Here is a 22,515-nt window from a genome sequence, read left to right on the forward strand (position 1 = left end):
TAAACAAGTGAAATTGGAAGTGATGAAACAAAGAAATGAGCAGACACAATTGGAAGTGGATAAATGGGTATCTCCTGATTCGCTGAAATTGGCAGCCCACCTGACAATAGATTTTCAGTTTACTAAAGGGCTGGAGAGACAAAAAAAAAACACTCTATAGCAAAGATTACTATCACAATATAGAACTTTAACAATTTTGAAAAAAAGGTTTTAAACAGAAATTGCCTTAAAGGGATATTTCACTTTCAAAAAAACTTTTGGTCATTTTATCGTCTACTCAGGCTTTTGTGAGCCCCCCAGACCATTTTTAAGTTGCTCGATTCAGTATTTAGACATTTGATATTCATTTTATCAGACACGCCTCCTTCCCATACGATTATTTTTTTCATTTATTTTATTTTATTTTTTTATTGTATACTTTTTTTTTCATTTTCCAAAAAAAATATAAAAAATATATGAAAAAAGTAATTGAAAAAACACGGCCCCCTCACGTATTAGGGGGGGTGGTATGAGTCGGGTGAACCAAGGACGGGTGTTTTTGATGAATCTATAGAAAGAAGAAGAAGTCCGCACACTTTTGTAGCTCCAGCGACCAGTTTTATTTTTAAGCTCACAGCGTTACAACGTTTCGACCCCTTCGGGTCTTCGTCAGGTATGAGGAGTGCAGAGGTAGGCAGGCTTAAGTAGGGAGCAAATAATCAGAGTCCCAGCTGTGTCGGGGATAATAGACAATAGACACACCCTCCCCCTATCTTAAGGGGACAGTTTACAAAGATTATAAACAGTATCATGATAAAACCAGTTCATTTTGGAAACAGTTATTTTGTAGAAAAATAGAAATTCAGTTAATCTTTAGGAAAAGTTCATCTTTTGAAAAAAATCATTCAATTCCTTTTAGAAAGTAGAAAAATGGAAATTCAGTAATTCTAATTCATTTTTTGAGAAAAATTAGAAAATCATTCATTTGTGACATGATATAGTGACATGATGCAGCACAGTACAGTTTTAAGAGGCAACATAGCCAAAGGACTAATTATAAGCAGTACATGGGTGTTCTATGAGATCCCAAAAAAGACACATTAGGAAATAAAGCAAAAGTTTAGCAGCTCCAAAAGAACATCGCTCAAGGCCTAGATGCACAGGGAAGGCATAGACAACGACAATATAATACAAGGGAAAAAAAGAGAAAAACATTTTTAAAACATTTTTTAAACAAACAAAAAGGTGAAAAAGATGAAAAAGAAAACTATTAAAGAAAAGGTTTAACGGCAAACTCCTCATTCAGCCCATGAGGGGCCATGGTATTCAGACTATATATATAGAAAGATTCTCGTTGCAGTAAAAGTCGATTCTGATCACCTCCTCGAGGGGGCCTATCCACCTTCTCTATACCCCAGTAGCGTAAAGATGCAATACTGTGTCCCATTTTCTTGAAATGAGCTGCTACTGGGTTTCGTTCATCTCCACATCTAATGTTACTTCTGTGTTCACTTACACGGGTACGTAGGGCTCTACTGGTTTTGCCCACATATGCAAGTCCACAAGGACATCTTATCAGGTAAACAACAAAAGTTGTGGAACACGTAATCACTCCTTTTATGGGCAGCTGTTTCCCACTATGAGGGTGAGTAAAGGATTGACATTTAGAGGTATAAGTACATTGAGCACAATTTGAGCATTTATAATTACCAGCAGAAATGTTTGATAAAAAGGTAGAGGGGGTGGTGGAGGGGGTGTAGGAGCGTATGAGTTGGTCCCTTAAGTTAGGGGAGCGTTTAAAAAACAACTTTGGGGGCTCTTTAAAGACCACTTTTAGTTTAGGGTCAGTGTCAACAATGTGCCAATGTTTGTAGAGGATCTTTCTAAACTCAGCACCCATAGGAGAATATCTAGTAATACAAAGAGGAGAGATGTTTTTTTGTTTAGAACGTTTAACTGGGTTCAAACACTCTTCTTGTGTGATAGATTCAAAACGCTTAGATGCAGTGTGAACCCATTCAGGTTTGTACCCTCGTGACAGAAAGCGGTTCGTTAAATCAGTTGCTTGTGTCTGGTAACCTTCGTCTGTGCTACAGATCCTTCTAGCCCTGTGGAACTGGCTAATGGGAAGGCTTCTGATGAGGTGACCAGGGTGGAAGCTGTCACCATGAAGTAAAGTGTTCCTGTCGGTGGGCTTCCGGTATAAATCTGTCTGTAGGGAACCTCCTTTATTGGTTACTAAAACCTGTACATTTTCATAGAGATGTGCGTGCTTCCCTTTTTGTGTAGTTTTTGATGAATCTAACATGGTTAAAATGGAGTTTGAAGTTATAATGGGTTTGTATAGGAAGGGGGCGTGTCTGATAAAATGAATATCAAATGTCTAAATACTGAATCGAGCAACTTAAAAACTGTCTGGGGGGCTCACAAAAGCCTGAGTAGACGACAAAATGACCAAAAGTTTTTTTGAAAGTGAAATATCCCTTTAACTTTAAAGGTGGATGCATAACTCCATCCGCCAAAAGATGTCAATTAATGCATGCAGAGTATATGTGAACACTGTTCAGATCTCATAAAACAACTAAGTTTACTTTTCCATTGTGGAATAGTGTGACTTCACTTGACAGACTATGAAGGACTAGCACAATGACACTGTGAGCAGTCTGTGTAGCAGTGAATGCAGTCCACTAGAGGGCACCATCACACAGGAGAGAGCCTTCATTCCAGTCCCTGTGAAAGCAACGGAATACATAGGGCAGAATGAAGCTGTTGTTGTTTTGACTTTGACCACTTTATTGATAATAAACATGATGTAAAATACATACATCGTCACACTATTATCAAATCAGTAATATAACAATATCAGTACCAAACTAAGTTCTCATAAGTTGAGTCTATCCATTAAAAAGAAAACTGTTGAAAGTCACACTCTTCATCATAGCAGTGATGGCACTCTGAAAATTATTGTTGCAATAATCACATCTTGTATGTCAAAAACTTACTATTGAGACAATGAAAAAAAATGTGTTCAATGGATCTAATGTAGGCCTACCAGCCGATCTACCAGCTCACAAAGCTTGTAGATCGGCTTTCTGTATTTTTGTGTGACACTGTCATACGATGAAATGGGGCATTAATTGAGAGAGAGAGAGAGAGAGAGAGAGAGAGAGAGAGAGAGAGAGAGAGAGAGAGAGAGAGAGAGAGAGAGAGAGGGTTGAAATATGGAGATACAATGTTTCTGCCAGAAAGCAACAATATGCATCTTATCATTGAACACAGCAGTGGTCTACTTCACTGCTTCCAAAAGTGGGGTCTGGTGACCCCCAGGGGTCCATGCAGATGTTCCAGGGGGTCCCCAGCAAAATGAGGAACAGTTTAATTCCACTATGAGAGAATGTATAAGAATGCTTATTCAGATGATCTCTCTCTCTCTCTCTCTCTCTCTCTCTCTCTCTCTCTCTCTCTCTCTCTCTCTCTCTCTCTCTCTCTCTCTCTCTCTCTCTCTCTCTCTCTCTCTCTCTCTCTCTCTCTCTCTCTCTCTCTCTCTCTCTCTCTCTCTCTCTCTCTCTCTCTCTCTCTCTCTCTCTCTCTATTCAGAGTAGCCAATTATTTATTACCCCTTTTTCTCCCCAATTTAGTCATTATGCCAATTAATTCCTCCCCACACACATTTCTGTGTTGTCACTGCTGTCAATAAAGCCGGACACACCACAGTGGATTCAAACCCACAACCTCCGTGGTGGTGGGCAGTGACTTTACCACTGCGCCACCCGAGCGACAGTTTCACTTGCTCTACATACATAGAAACTACCAGTATCATCATCGATGGGGAATCCAAGCTCAGCAAGCGTTCTATTCCTGGAAAAGTTTGCTATAATGGAAGCCATTGTTCTCGCATTAATAGAAAATCTGATTAAAAAATGTTCAATCTTGTTTGAAAACTGTTTAGAGGACATTTGTAGAATCGGCCTCAAGTCTTAATGGGTTAAAATACTGTAGTACTTCCATCACTTTCTATGCTTGACAAATATCAATGTAATCAATTGTGCCTCCAGCATGGAAACATGGGTAGAGTTTCTCAGTGAAAGTGTCTTTATAAGTGTAGATGTGGGTCATGTCTTCAGGGTCATAGAAGGACAACTCTCCCCTGTCATAGTCCAGCTCGACTCTGATCCTCTCAGGATTCCTCTGAAATGGGATCTTTTCATCACACCCATTACTATAACAACCATGGCTTTGTCTTAACCACCAGAATCCATATTCTGGAGTATCGTCATACTTATCCCTGTCAACAGATTCTTTAGCCAAACCTATAAACCATAAGTGATGGTCTCCAACCTCTACCTCCCAGCTGTGTTTTCCTGAACTGAAACCCTCTGAACCCAAAACAAAATCACGACAAGTGAATCTCTCTGGGTTTTCTGGAAACTCATACTGCCTTGTGATTGTCCCTCTCACACCGGTCAGGTCTTCAGACAGACGGACATGTCGGCCTGCTGTGTTTGGGTCCAGAATAACAGGAGTGAACTTGACCCTCTCCTTCACCTTCTCCCAGACTCTGAAGCTCAGGTTTCCCAGGTGTTTGGTCACATCTATCAGTGCTCCTGAGACCATCTGTGGATCTGGCAGTATACAATGGACTCTGGCGCTGGTCTGAGTGTGTCTATAACTGCTGAGAAATGACACACTGTGTTCCTGCAGCTCTTGTTCTACAGCAGATATGCTGTCTGAGAGAGAAGTCATCTGCTCCCGAAAGCTCTGAATAATCTTCTTCTTCTGCTTCTCCTCCTCCCTCAGAGCTGCCAGTCTGACAACCTCTTCCTCTATCAGGAACTGGTGGAGCTTCTCAAACTCTGCTCTGATCTGCTTCTCTGTGGCCTCCACCTGCTTTTTGTTGTGTCGAACAACTACATTGTATTTCGTTTTAAGGTTGTTGTATTTGTTCCTCTTGTCCATTAAAATGTCAAGGTCAGACTTCAGTTGGTCCTTCAGCTGATTGATTGCTTGTTCAATAGGAAGCCAATTGTGACCACGGTGGTTACAGGAGTCACAGATGTGACACACAGCTCTCTGTTCGTCCTCACAGAACAGTTTCGCTGGATGCTCACAACACAACACCTTGACTTGCTCCTCAGACGACTGTGTGGTTGGGTCAGCTGAAGGTGTGGATGGAGGGTTGTACCATGGCATTTTCTTCCGATCAGGAAACACGTCTGTTAGCTTTGTGTCCTGTAGCAGACGCAGGAACTCCCTGCAAATAGTTTCCCCCTTGAAGATCATTTTGTCAACAAGTGCAGTGGCTGCGTCGGATGGGAGAGGGATGCTCTTCAGGTTGATGTATTCAAAGTGCACCAGTAGCTTTTCTTCAAATACGCAATCGATGATGAAGAAAATGTTTGACATTAGAATGCGCTGAAGTTTTGTCTTGTTCCGTGTGATAACCTCTGTAGCCTCCATGTCGATCCCTGGAGGTGATAAAGGAACATTGTTAACCGTAACATCCCTATTTTGGGCATGCAGTATAGGCTAAAATGAAAACAAAATGATCTAATTAATAACAATAATAATAATAATAATTTGACTAGTGCACTTCTGACGTGGAAACAAACATGTTTCTCTATCACCCAAAACAAAGCATTTGATTGTACTGTTAATCAAAAATACTTCTTCACATTAAACTAATGATGTAATAAATGCATGGTTGACATAATGTTTGACCTGCTGCTGTGCTGGTAGTCTGAACACAGCTCTGCAAAGTGTTGTTCCTCTCAGCTGTCTGCTCGCCACCTCTCTGCTGTAGTCTCCTCTTATTGGAATCCAGTGTAGCCTACTGTAAACACATACAATTAACACTACATTAAAGGCATGGTATGTAACTTTGCCCATCATTTCCCTGTATGCCAGAAATGATCAGCCACTGGAGTAGGGTGGTGGTGTTTACCTAAAGAAGCACAGTGTGCTCTTGCTTTATTTTGGTGTTTTCACTGATGTTGTGGTAGAATGGGGATGTATTTGGGCATTAACCTTTGCGAGCTTCCACCCACTAATAGTGAGAGGTAGCCCCATTTGGAAACTCTCCCTCCGCTATATAGCTCCGAGATGAGATTCCACACAGCTCGGTGCCTGTTGGGCGGGACATTTTATAATATTTTCCACTATGCATGATTCTTACCCTTTTCCGCACATCGTATCCAAAAAGTAAAGGTCGACCCCCCTGCTCTCAGATGTTTTAACTTTTAGCAGAAAATAAAATCTAACTGACAAGCGTTTAAATCGCTTATTTAGTCAGCCTGTGGCCAGTCAACCCCCGTCCGCATGCGCAGTACTGCTGCCGTAAGATTGCATTGGGAAAACATGGCCACAGGCTGACTAAATAAGCGATTGAAACGCTTGTTTCAACCCGTCAGTTAGATTTTCTTTTCCGCTAGAAGTTAAAACACCTGAGAGCAGGGCAGAATACCTTTACTTTTTGGATACGATGTGCGGAAAAGGGTAAGAATCATGCAAAGTGGAAAATATTCGAAAATGTCCCGCCCAACAGGCACCGAGCTGTGTGGAACCTCATCTCGGAGCTATATAGCGAAGGGAGAGGTTCCAATTGGAGCTAAGTGAGAGGGTGTGTTCAAAGGAATTCTATTTCAAATTCCAGTGTGAATGTTTGTTAATGGAAATGCAAGCGAGCATACCTCCAGAGAGAGAAATGGAGTTACAGAGTAGGCTACACTTTTAACAAAATGCAACAGATTTCAACATTTCCAAAAATAGCTAAGACAGACGATATACAAAGTCCCAACACGACACATAGTGACACATTGTGAGCTTGTAGGTGAGCTGTTTTTGCTATTCGTTGAGTACCACCTCAGAAAATATTTGGTATCACTATTATGACTGATTTAAAAATACAGCAGCTTAGTCCTACCCCCATCCTATTCAACTATACTGTATACACACAGTTAACACAGGAGACAAATGTATTCCCAATAAGAATACGTCATTTTCACAGTTTTGTACATTATGGTAGCACTAAAACTGGCACTTCTGCATATTCTCACAGACAGACAGACAGACAGACAGACAGACAGACAGACAGACAGACACTATGTCGCACAGTCCCGAGCTTAAGACGAGCACTATACTGATGCTTATTGTGCAATATTATAACCCATCACTATAGTGATGCATTATGGTGCAATATTATAACCCAATAAGCAACTGCAGGTCCTACAAGCCTGGGCTACTACCGTTACTACTACACCCTGTGTCTGATGATAATGCTGTAAACGGGCCCGCTGCCTGTCGCTCGCAGTACAGTAAAATCAGTTCCTCCACTCCACTGATAACTGTCCCATTGGCTACTGTCTTGTCCTGTCTTGCACCAGTCCTGTTGTAAACTGCGCTCCACTGCATCAAACCAAATTCCTAACATGTCTACATGTCATCGCAATAAAGTCTTCTGATTCTGATTCTGATTCTGATTCTGAATCACCATGATACAGTATGTAGAATAGATAAGAATCAAATATGAATAATTCTGGCCATGTCATGAGGACTTTAAGGGAGAATTGTCTATGGATAGGCCTTCTGTGTCAGTGCTGCATGCATTTAGAGATAAAAAAAAAAAAAAAAGCTTTCTGAAGGAGACTGTGTGTGAGTGTGTGTGCCTGCAGGCATGCGTGTGCATGTTTGTGTGTGCCCTCATTGCGATTCCTTTCTATTCATTCATTCCTATTATTAGTTAGTCACTATCTCTGTCGGACAGCCGAAGGCCGGAGATTATATTTTCGCAACTGTCCGTCCGTTCGGCCATACATCTGTCTGTAAACAGCTGTCTCCCGCACCGCGGGACCACTCGGCGTGAAACTTTACACGCACACTTCACGCAGAACCTTTTTACAATTTATTTTCAAATCGGCCTCATTGTGGCAGGCCACTTCACGTTTTGTTACGCTTCACACAAATCAGTACACATTGGCCCTCATTTATCAATGGAGTGTAAAAAAAAAATGTATTTTTTGCCTTAAATTCGCCCGTAGGGCAACGTCAAAGTCACATTTATGAAGCGATTCTATTCCTTTTCTGACGGCTGAAACCAAGCGTCATTTAAATAACACGCCCTTAAATATTCTCGAAACGCCCCGATTTAACGACATGAAGAACCAGAATACGACCAAACAATGCATGGACTCCTGCTTTCATGTCCGCGTCTGACGTACACACACACACACACACACACACACACACACACACACGCACCTAATTGCAAGCCCAAGTGTAGAATTGGCACTCTGTGGAAATAGCAGTCTTTCATGTATTCCGTGATGGTACAATCTTTGTCAAGTAGGCGACATGACACCAATCTCACCGTCATAAATCATACCATACGTTTGTAATACCAACGTATGGTATGATTTATACAAACTTTGTATATTAATTTAACCCATTACGAGCAGTGCACAGTGCGCATTCTAGTTACACTAAAATAAAGCAATCCTGTATTCCCCCTTGAGTCACGGGCTGCCGTGACGCCACGTTAAATGAGAGATAGCAGGCAAGGCAGTCATAATAATCTGAACGTTTATGGAGTGATCATTGATGAATGAATTATTAACATTAATGGATGAAGGCTGGTCGTGTGTGTTGGGACGGTTAAATGTCCGAACACATGTCCGATCTCTCGCGGTGGCCAAAACGAATCCACAGCATGAAGAATAACCTGCGCTGTTCAAAGGTTTGGAGGGTCGGGCTGTTGATAAATGCCGAAAGTTGTAGTGATCTCGCCATATGCCCATTATTTGGTCTACACCGCGTTGATAAATGAGGGCCATTATCTCTGTAGTCAAGTACATCAAGATTTATCTGTCCGATTTGTCAGATTCCAGGGGGGCACAAATTATGAATGCTGCATCCGGTTGTCGTGAAACTTTGCACGTACACAAAAAGTAGGCCAAGGAAGAACTGACACCCCAAATCTGCCTCATTGTTGCGCTATAATAGTCCACTTCACTTTTTGGCATACAAATCTTAAAACATACTGTAGGTCATACAATCAAAGACTTTTTTATTTTTTCCTGGATTCCTTGGATCATGATGCAACTCCCCATATAGGGACCATTTATGCCAGACTAGAGACTAGAGACATTTTGAGTTTTCTTTAAAACACACCTTTTGCTCCTACAGTCCTACAGATTGTGTCCAAAAACTCTTACAAATCATTCTTATCTCTGGAGTCATGTGATCAAGATGTATCAGTCAGATTGTTCATATGCCATTCTGATTGGAATTGAATATGACTGACTTCCAAAGTTTGCGGGCCCGCTGGGTAGGCAACCCGGCCTGGCAGAAACCTACGCTCAGAGGTACACATTTTTCTAGTTAGTTCATTTGATTAGTTCAGGTAATGTCGCAATGCTGAAAAAGGAAAGTTTGTAATGCTTGCTGGCAGTCAAGATGGGGTGTGACAACAGTAGCTGTGAGACACATAATGTGGCAGCGGTGGCCTAATGGTTAGAGGGGCGGCCTTGATACCGGAAGGTCCCTAGTTCGATTCCCCAATTCATCACATCAATCATGAATCACCGCTGAATAGCCCTTGAGCAAGGCTTCCATGCAGGGTCCGGCTGGAAACAAGTTTCATACTTAGTCCGACACCCTGGGTAAACAACAAACTTTGCTTTGCTTTGTTAAAGCAGTGGTTCTCAAGGGGTCCTTAAGGGGGTCCCCAGCAAAATGTGTTAATATAGCACCGAAAGCAGTTTAACCACTTTAATCCGATAAACATTTGAAAATATTTTCAAAAAAATCTTGACTATTTATTATTTTTACATTTTAACAACACAACGGCACAAACTATTTTCAGATGGGGGTCCGCGGTCAAATACATGAATTAATGTAAGGGTCCTTGACATGAAAAAGTTTGAAAACCACAGTGTTAAAGTTTCTGAACACACACGCGGTTCAGGAAACATATTGATGACATATGCACAACCAAAGTTTGTTTAGACACTTACCGATTCACATTCAACGTAAACTTACTGATGATAATCCTACAAAATATGTCCCGTTCTGCAGAAAACCGACACGCTGTTATTGTGACACCACACTCGTTGTCAAGTCAAGATGGAATTACAGTTCCACTTATCATATGAGTAAATGATTAATGGAGGAAATGCTGGTACAACCTCATATCACAAAGATTATGATTCCTCACATTGTTCGAAAAAAAGTGCTTTACTTTGCATTACTTTATGTAAATAATCACATTGTCGCTGTTGGGTGGGAACCTTTCCAAAACTGTAACTTTTCAGGAAAGGGAGAGAAAAAAAGAAGCTGTGTTCCAATGGACCCAATATAGTTATTATTTAGCAGTGGTGGTATTTCCAATTTCCAATACTTTTACTTAGGACATTCTACCTAATGAGTACTTTTACTTTAGGTACTTTAAGTACATTTTGATGCCAATACTTTTGTACTTTTACTCAAGTACATTTTGAATTCCACACTTTTACTTGTAACAGAGTATTTCTATATTGCAGTATTGATACTTTTACTTAAGTAAAACATTTGAGTACTTTTTACACCACTGTTATTTAGTCTCTAGCACTTGTTAATACTTTTCATTGGTTCCCTAAAACCCACAGACACTCTTAACCACTTTAATGTTCTCTTACATGTTTTTCTTTTCAAATTGAGCAAAAATAGCCGATCTACAAGCTCAAAATGAGCTAGTAGATCAGCATTTTTTCCCTACTTTTGTGTGACACTGTAGTATGATGAAGTATAGGGCATTCATTTACAAAGAAACAAAACGGTGAAATATGGAGACAAGGGTTTCTGCCCGACAACAACAATATATACTTTGCTGGAACAACACTTTTCTTTCAAAATAAGAATAGAAAATCAAATCCTGAACTATAAAAAATAATAACATAAATATAAATAGCAGCCGAAGGAGTGGCAGTCAGAGTGCAAAGTGTGAAATAGATAGTGAGTACAGTGAGGTTGGTTAATAGTTAATCAGATGATAATAAACAATAAAACATAGACTCTTACAGGTTCAAGGTTCAATGGTTTTAAAGGGTTTAGACACGCTTAGATTAATCTTTTATTTGGGATCAAATCTTTAATTTATAAAAAATATATATAACTTGAAGGTGCAGTAAATTATTTTATTTGCTAAAATAAGTGTGAGGCAAACACACACGCACGCACGCGCGCACGCACGCACGCACGCACGCACGCACGCACGCACACACACACACACACACACACACACACACACACACACACACACACACACACACACACACACACACACAAGCACATAAATCACTTGCTGCACATTTAAGGTCAAACCAGTGATGATAGTGCTGTCAAAAAAGTCTATGAAGCTATTTATGAAATCTATGGAAAAGTTTAATCTACAACACAATTTTGTACACTATGTAGTGGTCTCTGCTTCATCTCTTTCTCAACTAAGGGGTCCTTGCTTTAGTTCATTATGCATAATGCTTTAACCTGCATTAGGTAAATAGTAATTTTTATGACAAAAATATATACATCTCACACAGTAAAATAGTATGTTCAGTGATATGTTTATAGAAATCAATACAAAAAAAGCGTCCATTTGCAACAACACTTTTGGACATTGGATAAAGACTTTCTCTATGTGCCATGTACAAGTAATATGTATCCACAATATAGGAAACCTTGTTCATAAACCTGGTTTGTACAAAACTGTTAGTTTTCAACAAATTTAATAAATAACCTGTTCCAATGGATCCAATGTAGTTATTATTTAGTTTTGGTTCAATATTTATAAAAGCCACAGACACAAAACCACTTACAACCTGGCAACCTATAATAGGCTCTATTCACAGCAGCCATATTATGAAGACATTCACAGGTGTTACCAATGATACTAATGAAGGCTCTGTTCCATTCTGGTCAAACAGAGTCAGGGTGCTGATATTGTGCATGTTGGCCCACTGGAAACACTCTGTTACACCAGTGGGTCTACAGTTGGGGTCCAGGGACCCCAACTGTAGACACTCTCAGAGTTACACACCCGTAAGGGGCCATTTGGAAGCCCATGAGGGTCCCTACACTCTCAACGGGTCCATTTGGTTCCATTTGTACACTCTCAGAGTTATGGGGGTCGTGGAAACCACTGTGCTAGACTAAATGGAACAGAGCCTTCATTAGTATCATTGGTAACACCTGTGAAGTAAGTGATAATATGGCTGCTGTGCATAGAGCCTATTAGCGCTATGTCATTATATATTTTTATATATTATTTTTTCATTTTTCAAATTTTCATTTTCTTTCATTTTTTAAAAAATCTGTTATTGTGGGGAAAGCGTTCGCTGAAAATAGCCGATCGACAAGCTCTCAACACGTTGCGTTGTGAGCTTGTCGATCGGGTACTTTCAGTGAAATATTTCCCACAATACGGATGCTGGGTTTTAAGTGCTTAAAATAGGTAATTAACAATGGTGGACAAAATACTCAACTCCAGTACTTGATTTAAAGTATAGATACTGCTGGTCAAATATTAGTAGACTACAAGTGAAAATTGCTCTGTCACATTACTTGAGTTAAAGTACTGGAGTATTTGTTTTTTAAAAATACTTAAGTATTCAAAAGTACAAAATACAAAGTATATATCAGTGCACTGCCGTATTACAATTTTTACATAAAAAAATCGAAGATTTTCCAGAAATCTTCAAACAATATAATTGTGAAAATAGCAGATCTACAAGCACACAAGTTGTGATTTTGCAGATCTGCTATTTTCACTATATTTGAAATACGTCTTAAGAGGTTCATTCCTAATTTCCCCCTTCTAGGAATGTGGCGTAGTCAAAAGTATAATATTTGTCTTTGAAATGTAGTGAAGTGAAAGTCACATGTTGCCAAAAATACAAATATTCAGGTTGAGAGTACTCAAAAGAACAGTACAGTACTCAAGTACTTTGATACTGTCCAACACTGACAATAGGTGATTAATTCATGAACAAACTAATTACTAAAATAATGAAATAGGAAGATTTAAGGTTCCTTCCTGACAGTGAGGATATGCAACATGATATCCGTTCCTGGTTATTCAGTCAAAGTGTTGCTAAATGGGTTCTATGCACAGCAGCCATATTGTATAGCCCCAGAATGTCTGTGATCTTACGTACATTTCATGTATTTCAAATACACAGCCATAGATCGGTCCTATCCCCGGCCAGTTAGCAGGGTAATCTGCGCGTTATCAAAGTGCTCTAAACTGCCTGTGTACTCACCCAATAATGACTTGGAGTCAGATATTGTCCTCTATTTTCATAGCCATTTCAAAGTTCTGCCAGAAAACGCGTGTTTAGTAAAATATCTCCACTTTTCCATGAGCTGCACACGGACGACTTTCTGTACGGGCGAGGTCTTGAGTGAAGGACCGAATTTATCAAAACTTCCTCTGATCACCACAAACGTCATCACAAATTGACAGGGAAGCACAAACGAATGGGGCACACAATTGACAGGTGCGTTGTGATTGATGCGGGGTAATGAATCACACCACCTGCCAATTGTGTGCCCCAAACATTTGTGCTTCCCAAAGGAAGTTTAGATATATTCAGTCTTTCACTCAAGTTGGGCCCCTCGCCCGGACAGTAAGTCGTCCGTGTGCAGCTCGCGTAAAAGTGGAGATATTTGACTAAACATGCGTTTTCTGGCAGAACTTTCAAATGGATATGAAACTAGAGGACAATATCTGACTCCAAGTCTTAGGAATTAATTATTGGATGAGTACACGCGCAGTTTAGAGCACTTCAACGCTGCGTAGATCGCGCTGCTAAAAGCAAGTGGGTGAGACCGACCTATGGCTGTGGATTTGAAATTCATGAAATGTGTGTAAGATCACAGACATTCTAGGGCTACCATATTGTAAAGAAATCGGGCCTCTTCTTCCTTACTTCCTATACAGGTGTTACAAATGATACTAATGAAGGCTCTGTTCCATTCTGGTCAAACAGAGTCAGGGTGCTTATGTTGTCTCACTGGAAACACTCTGCTACACCAGTGGGTCTCAAAGTGTGGTCCAGGGACCCTCATGGTTCCTTGAGGGGGTTCCAAATGGCCCTTTACGGGTGTGTAACTCTGAGAGTGTACATTTGTACACTTTCAGAGTTACAGTATGGGGTCTTTGAAATTGAAACGTTTGAGAACCACTGTGCTACGCTAAATGGAACAGAGCCTCCATTAATATAATTGGTAACACCTGTGAAGGAAGCGAGGAAGAGGCCCAATTTCTTTACAGTATGGCTGCTGTGTATAGCGCCCATTATAGCGTATTGAATGTTGTTGATGTCATCCACTGGAACAAAGGCTGGACAGGAGTACATGCTGTGAAAAGACGAGGAAAGCATGACTTTATTTAAAGGAGTAGTTCACCCATTTTTTTTTTATTTTCTATCAATTACACATTACACATCAATTACACACATGGGGTGTGTAATTGATATAAAATAAGTAATGTTTTGGGTGAACTACTCCTTTAAACCAGTAATGGATATAAAAAATTTTCATGTCATGTCTCGGCCATAATCTTAAACACGCCATTTAGATGTTGTTGAAGCATGTTATACAATGTATTATAATTTTTTGATAGTATATTTGTTGACTGATTTGATAAGTGCTTGGTTTACCTGGGATCCTAGTTGCTTGGGGCACTACAGTGACTGCACTATAGTGCATTCTATGTATGACATTATCTTGCTTTTTGTAAAGTCACTCTGGAGAAGAGCATCTGCTTAACTCATTAACCCTTTAAGACCTGAGGCCGATAAAAAAAAATTAAAAAAAATCCCCCCCCCCCAAAAAAAATAGCAGATCTACAAGCTTGTAGCTTGAGCTTGTATATCTGCTATTTTTGAATAGCCAATGAAATCTTAAAGTGAGACAGATGCGTTCCAGGTCTTAATGGTTAAGACCTGAGACCGATTCTACAAAATGCCTTCTAAATCCATGTTGCTTTCAGTGGTTCTCAAACCTTTTCATGTCAACGACCCCTTAAAATGATATTGTATTTGGCCGCGGACTCCCATCTCAAAACATTTTGCTCCAGGGACCCCCCAGAAGCAAATATTTGAGTTACAAATGTTCGCTTTAAAAAATATACATTCAAAGATTTGCACACATTTTCGCGATTTAAAAAAAATAGCAGATTTATAAGCTCCATGCATGCATTTCAAAAGATAAAAAAAAAAATGAAACAAACACAAAATCACAACTTTTCATCAATTAAAAACAATTCCAAGTACTTCATGCATGAAACAAATACATAAATAAATCATTTCCATACGTAAATAAAAACAGGGTTCAAGAACTAGTGAAAATAGCAGATCTGCAAGCTCACAACGGAACGCGAAGCGAACATCCAATGTCTCTTTTGGGTCTTGAGCTAAAACGTTTGGGAACCAGTGAACTAATTAAAGCATCTAGGAAAACGTTGATCCCCCCGCAAGTCACTTTAGAGCTGCCATTTCTAACCTGTCGCCACTGGCCAATTGGCAAAACACAAAGATGTAAACGATAATGTAATAGGCTCTATTTACAGCAGCCATATTATGAAGACATTCACAGATACTAATGAAGGCTCTGTTCCATTCTGGTCAAACAGAGTCAGGGTGCTAATATTGTGCATGTTGGCCCACTGGAAACACTCTGTTACACCAGTGGGTCTACAGTTGGGGTCCAGGGACCCTCATGGGCTTCCAAATGGCCCATTACAGGTGTGTAACCCTGAGAGTGTACAAATGGAACCATTTGTACACTCTCAGAGTTATGGGGGTCGTGGAAACCACTGTGCTACTAAATGGAACACAGCCTTCATAAGTATCATTGGTAACACCTGTGAATGTCTTCATAATATGGCTGCTGTGAATAGTCTATTCTCTCTCTCTCTCTCTCTCTCTCTCTCTCTCTCTCTCTCTCTCTCTCTCTCTCTCTCTCTCTCTCTCTCTCTCTCTCTCTCCTTGTGTGTCCAAAACCGTTCCTTGTTTTGTGTGTGTGTGTGTGTGCATTGTTTTATCGTCACTAACGGGAAGGTTTGCTTGTAATGCTGTTGTGGTCTTTGTGAGGGCTGTCATGAGTCACACTTTGAAATGACATTTGTCAGCAGAAACACAACACAGGCGTGGTGCAGGCAGGTGACACTGTTGATAGCAACGCTGTTGGAACAGGAAGGGAGTGTTCTTTCCACACCAACTAAATCCTCACTGTGACTATACCTCTGACAGTGGGAAAATGCACTCATGAGGGTTCATTTTTAATTAAGCAATTTTTGTGCGATGCAAAACAGTGTACTTTGGGGCGGCAGTGGCTCAGGGGTAGAGCGGTCGGATGGAAACCTTGAGGTTCCCAGTTCGATCCCGGGCATCCGCAGAGTTAGTGTCGAAGTGTCCTTGAGCAAGACACTGAACCCTTAATTGCTTCCAATGAGCAGGTTGGTGCCTTTCATGGTTTCCTCCGCCATCGGTGTGTGTGAATGTAATGCACAATCTATCTATATATCTATCTATCTATCTATCTATCTATCTATGTACAGTATGAAGGTACCTGGCGTGTCAGATGTCCTCAGTTGTCAGGTTAATGGTTGACTGTGTATACACCCCTGTTCCTCGTTGCTTTCTCCAGTTCTACCTGCAAGACATGTTCAAACTTACTTTATATGTTTTAAGGACTTTTGTATTATATCTCTGCTGTTGGGCAGAAGCCAGCTATGTCCAAAATGTGAACTTTGACAGGAAATTATAATTTTTGTTTTTTAAATAACACAATTACTGCTTCGTCAAAGTTGGTATTGTGACTTTATACATTGTCAGATACTTGCATTTGTCCATTATCATCTCTTTACCCAAATCTCTCTCAAGTGGAGTTTAGGAGGTTTTTGACCAGTGATGTGGAGATAGTTGTTATGTCCATCATTGATTAGAACCCATTAAGACCTGAAGAAGCATCTGTGTCACATTTTCATTTGAGCTAAAAAGCATTATTTTACACTTTGGCTATTCAAAAATAGTAAATATACAAGCTCATAGCGCGGCACCGAGTGCCGCGCTATGAGCTTGTAGATCTGCTATTTTTGAAAAAACGTGAAAATGTGTGCAAAAAATTGAATATATATTGTTTAAAGCGACAATTTTTAACTCTATTCTTTGCTTCTGGGGGGTCCCTGGAACAAAATATTTTGAGCTGGGGGTTGGTGGCCAAATGCATATCATTTTGGGGGTCCTTGACATGAAAAAGATTGAGCACCACTGACATAGAAACATACGTTTTTTTTTCAGAATACTGTTGGGATTTAGAAGACATTTTGTAGAATCAGCCTCAGGTCTTGAATGGGTTAGAATGATGAAGTCAGACGGAAATAAAGTTGGAGTTGAAGTTAGGTGGTATGAACGCAGGTGGGCGTCACAGCCTCTCTGAAAGTGAGGGGGATGCACCAGGCCATGGACGGACCAGACCACACCAGGCCAATTTTGTTTTTAAAGGGGTGGTGCCATAGTTTTGCACTTTTTCTGTTTTTCATGTGTCTATGAGGTTGATAGAACTTCATTAAGCCCCCTGGTGGTGTTTTTATGGTGTTTTATGTCTTCTCTGACTATTTTGAGTTTCTTCCTAGAGGCTGAAACCTTGAGGGTCAAACGTGCCAATAGAGAAACAGCGCTTTAGTGACATAGTAAAAACATACCCTCATTATCATAACACAACAGGTGTGGGCATGAGGAGGCGGAGGGACTAGGACAGGTGGGTGGTGCTAAGGCGGTGGAGGAGGTGCTAAGGTGAGAACCAGGTATACTTAATGAACTGGAGGCGTGTCCACATAAAAACATAATTTTAACAATTTCTGTACACTTTTTTGAAAAAAATCTTCCTCCTAGTATAACCATAATACCTGATGATTATGTTTTAGGGGGGGGGGGGGGATCACTGAAAATCACGGCACCCCGTCTTTAAAATAAGCCTTTGGGGGGTGGCTTTTGGGGAGCTTTACAGTTATGTTATGTCTTTCACTTCAAAATGTTTCAAAAATAGCAGATCTACAAGCTCACAACGTGTCACAATACGTTGTGAGCTTGTAGATCTGCTACTTTTGTGTGACGCTAGGACATTGACAGAAAACCTCCCAAACAATATGAAGATATGAGGTTTCTGCCCGACAGCGACGATATGGAATCACTGTACCACAAACATTTGTTTAAATAATAATATTCCTGTTGAACCACGTCTCAGTTACACTCTTTGCAGGGTATCATGGTACCTGCGACCACTGGAGGAAAGTAACTAAGTACATGTACTTGAGTACTGTACTGAGAATGTCAAGTTTTCAGTACTTTATACTTTGAGGCAAATATTGTATTTTACAGCGCTACAATTATTTGACAGCAGGAGATGAAGTCCACTTTAAGCAGTGTTGGAATGTAACTAAGTACATTTACTTAGTACTGTACTGTATTTAAGTACTTTTTTGTTTGGAGTATTTGTTTTTAGTTTTTTACAAGCACATTACTTCCACTCCGCTACATTTCAAACAGAAATATTGTATTTTTGACTCCTGGGACCCTAACTTACAAAAAATATATTATAAATTAACCACTTCATTCCTATTTCAAATATAGTGATGAAAATAGCTGATCTACAAGCTCACAACACGTCACATCGTGACGTGTCAGCAATGCATATATATATATATATATATATATATATATATATATATATATATATATATATATATATATATATATATATATATATACACAAACATAAAATGTACTTTGTAATTTGTACTGTTGCATACTTGGGTATTTACAGTGGTGGAAAAAGTACTCAAATGTATACTGCAATATAAAAAATACTCTGCATCGCGACACATTGTGAGCTTGTAGATCTGCTATTTTCAAATGGCCGAAATGTATATAGGGTTGAAGTGGTTAATATGTTTTGTAACAATCAAAAAAAACTAGTAACTAAAGTTGTCAAATAATTGTAGTGGAGTAAAAGTACAATATTTGTCTCTGAGATGTAGTGGAGTAGAAGTAAAAGCATTGAAAACAGGAAATACTCCAGTGAAGTGAAAAAGACCTCAAAATTGTACTTAAGTACAGTACTTGAGTAAATGTACTTAGTTGCTTTACACCACTGGGTATTTATTTGAGTATACACTTTGTCCACCACTGGCTCTAAGGTATTTTCATATTTGCAGACAGTGTGTATGGCCCCATGCTGCAGTGTGTTCCAAGGAAGGCTCGCATTTCCCACGCATCACGTTACTCCGGTCGCAGGACACAAAGACCCGACTATGAAAACACACACCTCACTGAATGACTGCTGTGTGTGTGTGTGTGTGTGTGTGTGTGTGTGTGTGTGTGTGTGTGTGTGTGCGTGCGTGCGTGCGTGCGTGCGTGCGTGCGTGTGTGTGCGCGTGTGTGCGTGTCTGATAATCTGATAAAGTCAGCAGTAATAGCACTAAAGCATTTGTCAAACATTTTCACAAATAGACAATGAACAAGGTCACAACTTGTCTGCAATGCAACGGGAACTGGATGATTTTGTTGACAACAAGCGCCTGGAGTTCCAGCAAGCGGCCCCCAAAGAGGCTCTATTCACAGCAGCCATATTATGAAGACATTCACAGGTGTTACCAATGATACTAATGAAGGCTCTGTTCCATTCTGGTCAAACAGATTCAGGGTGCTGATATTGTGCATGTTGGCTCACTGGAAACACTCTGTTACACCAGTGGGTCTACAGTTGGGGTCCAGGGACCCTCATGGGCTTCCAAATGGCCAAATGGACCCGTAAGGGTCCATTTGGTTCCATTTGTACACTCTCAGAGTTATGGGGGTCGTGGAAATTGAAAAATCTGAGAACCACTGTGCTACACTAAATGGAACAGAGCCTTCATTAGTATCATTGGTAACACCTGTGAAGGAAGTGATAATGGCTGCTGTGCATAGAGCCTATCGGACATTTACTGGTAAATGGCTAGCCATCTAGCCATATGCATGCAACATCCAATCAACCCCAAGTTACACTGTAGAATCACATGTTGAGGGGCCTCTAATAGAACTCACGCACGCACGCACTCACGCACGCACACACACAAATTCATGTGTTGATGAATGCAGTGGTCAGTGGTAACTCACATAGGGGTGTGTAGTGGGTCAGTGGTAACTCACATAGGGGTGTGTAGTGGGTCAGTGGTAACTCACATAGGGGGGTGTAGTGGGTCAGTGGTAACTCACATGGGGGTGTGTAGTGGGTCAGTGGTAACTCACATAGAGGGGTGTAGTGGGTCAGTGGTAACTCACATAGGGGTGTGTAGTGGGTCAGTGGTAACTCACATAGGGGTGTGTAGTGGGTCGGTGGTAACTCACATAGGGGTGTGTAGTGGATCAGTGGTAACTCACATAGGGGTGTGTAGTGCGTCAGTGGTAACTCACATAGGGGTGTGTAGTGGGTCAGTGGTAACTCACATAGGGGTGTGTAGTGGGTCAGTGGTAACTCACATAGGGGTGTCCAGTGGGCCCTTCAAAGCGGCTGTGTGTCGTGTACAGTGGGATGTCGTTCACTGTCCCGCCCCCACGGTTCAGCTGGTTGTATGGACTGAAACCACGCCCCCTACAGCAGCACCACAATAACTACATGAAAACATAAAATAAATGTATTAACAACACATTTACGACAATAATTAACAGTCTGTAATGCTTAATATATAGGCAGTGGTGGAAAAAGTACTCAAATGTTTTACTTAAGTAAAAGTATCAATACTCCAATGTAGAAGTACTCTGTTACAAGTAAAAGTCTGGTGTTCAAAATTTACTTGAGTAAAAGTACAAAAGTATTGGTATAAAAATGTACTTAAAATACCAAAAGTAAAAGTACTGAAATGTTTGAAAATAGCAGATCTACAAGCTCACAACGCTCACAACGATGCGACGCGTTGAGAGCTTGTAGATCAGCTATTTTCAAAAAGCCTATGTATAAAATAGGACTAAAGTGGTTAATGTATGTTTTATAATGTAATCATTTATATCTGCAAAGTGACTTGTAACTAAAGTTTTCAAATAATTGTAGTGGAGTAAAAGTAAAAGTATTGGAAATTGGCCCATAGGATTAGTATATTCAGTTCATGAGTGTGCATACTAGTGTTAATTTTGACAGCAAATTTGTATTTAGTTAAGTTCATAGTCTTTTGAATAAAATTGCATTTAGTTTTAATCATATTTTAGTCATCTGAAATGTTTTAGTTTTAGTCTAGTTTTAGTTTAGTGTAAATATCATATGATTTTAGTCGACTAAATCTACAGTTGATTTTGTCACCAACAATGTATTTTGGCGGGCCTTAATGGCGTCGTAATGGCTGATTTTACACTTGGTTGCATGCATGCTGAAAATTGGCGATCTACAGGTTCACAACACGCCGCAGCGCAACGCGTTGTGAGCTTGATCTGCTATTTTTTAGCGCAACACCCAGCGCAACCAAACTTAAAATGACTTGTCTTTTAGTTCTACTGGATCTCTTCTCCACTAGTTCCTCCCTAACTTCCGTAATTTTAGTCTAGTTTTTATTCGTTGACGAAATTGTCAATATATTTATATTTAGTATTAGTCTTATATTTAGTCATCATAGCCGACGAAATTAACACTGGTGTATACGTGTGTGTGTGTGTGTGTGTGTGTGTGTTCTCTTACCAGGCCTATCAGCAGCAGGAACAGCAGCAGCAGTATCAGCGCAGCCAAAACCAGCAGTGCTATCCCCCATCCTGGTACGCCTCCACCAACCACTGGGGGCACCACAGCGCTCGACTGGCCGTCGGTCGTCGTCTTATCGCTGACTGGTCGGTTGGTAAGCGCGGCCGAAGTCGTAGACATCGATGCCGCGGCGCTAGCAGCGTCTGGGGAGGTTGCAGCGTTTTTTGTGCTAGCGCTATTGTGAACGGTACTGGCGGCTCCGTGGAGCGTTGTGGCGTTATGTGTGGTCGAGCTTTTCTCCGACAAAGCTGTGGGGAACACGCTGACGGTCACGTGCGTTGTGTCCGTGGCGTGTGTCGGCGTTGCTGTAATAGCAAAGTTTACAGTAAAGGTTAGGTTGGCAGCAGGGGCTAGTATAGTTTGCTAAAACTAACTGATTAATTGACAGCACATTTTAGTTAACTGATATGAGAAAAAAAGAATGAGGCTTTACAAAAATGTACATCTGACTGAAACTGTATTGTGAGCTTACTAAAACTAATAGGCAAAATATCCATAGTTTTAGTCTTTGTCAAAAGTCAAATGCGAAAATAGCAGATCAATAAGCCCACAACCTGTTGTAGTGGGTTGTGGGCTTGTAGATCTCCTATTTTCACATTTTTTTCTGAGCTACTTAATCTCGCCCCTGATTACTAAATAGAAACTAAAGTAATAAACCCTCTTTAAAAACAATCCAAAACTAAACAGAAATTGAAAACATGAAGTCAAAACAGTAAAAAAAAAAAGTACCTTGGTTGG

At 40.3% G+C, this 22,515-nt stretch overlaps 1 protein-coding gene across 1 annotated transcript; it reads right to left on the bottom strand.

The window, feature by feature from the left end:
* Positions 1–3,993: 3,993 nt before the first annotated feature.
* LOC311041948 (E3 ubiquitin-protein ligase TRIM35-like) lies at positions 3,994–21,897 on the bottom strand (the record flags this gene model as incomplete). The annotated part of the gene is made up of 4 exons (XM_084052439.1): positions 3,994–5,444; positions 5,698–5,806; positions 20,532–20,663; positions 21,718–21,897. The coding sequence occupies 4 exons, from the start codon at positions 21,895–21,897 to the stop codon at positions 3,994–3,996; spliced, it is 1,872 nt and encodes a 623-aa protein (XP_083908565.1).
* Positions 21,898–22,515: the final 618 nt, after the last annotated feature.

Source organism: Gymnoscopelus microlampas (genome assembly GCF_963454915.1).
Source record: "Gymnoscopelus microlampas genome assembly, chromosome: 3".
NCBI classification, from domain to species: domain Eukaryota; kingdom Metazoa; phylum Chordata; class Actinopteri; order Myctophiformes; family Myctophidae; genus Gymnoscopelus; species Gymnoscopelus microlampas.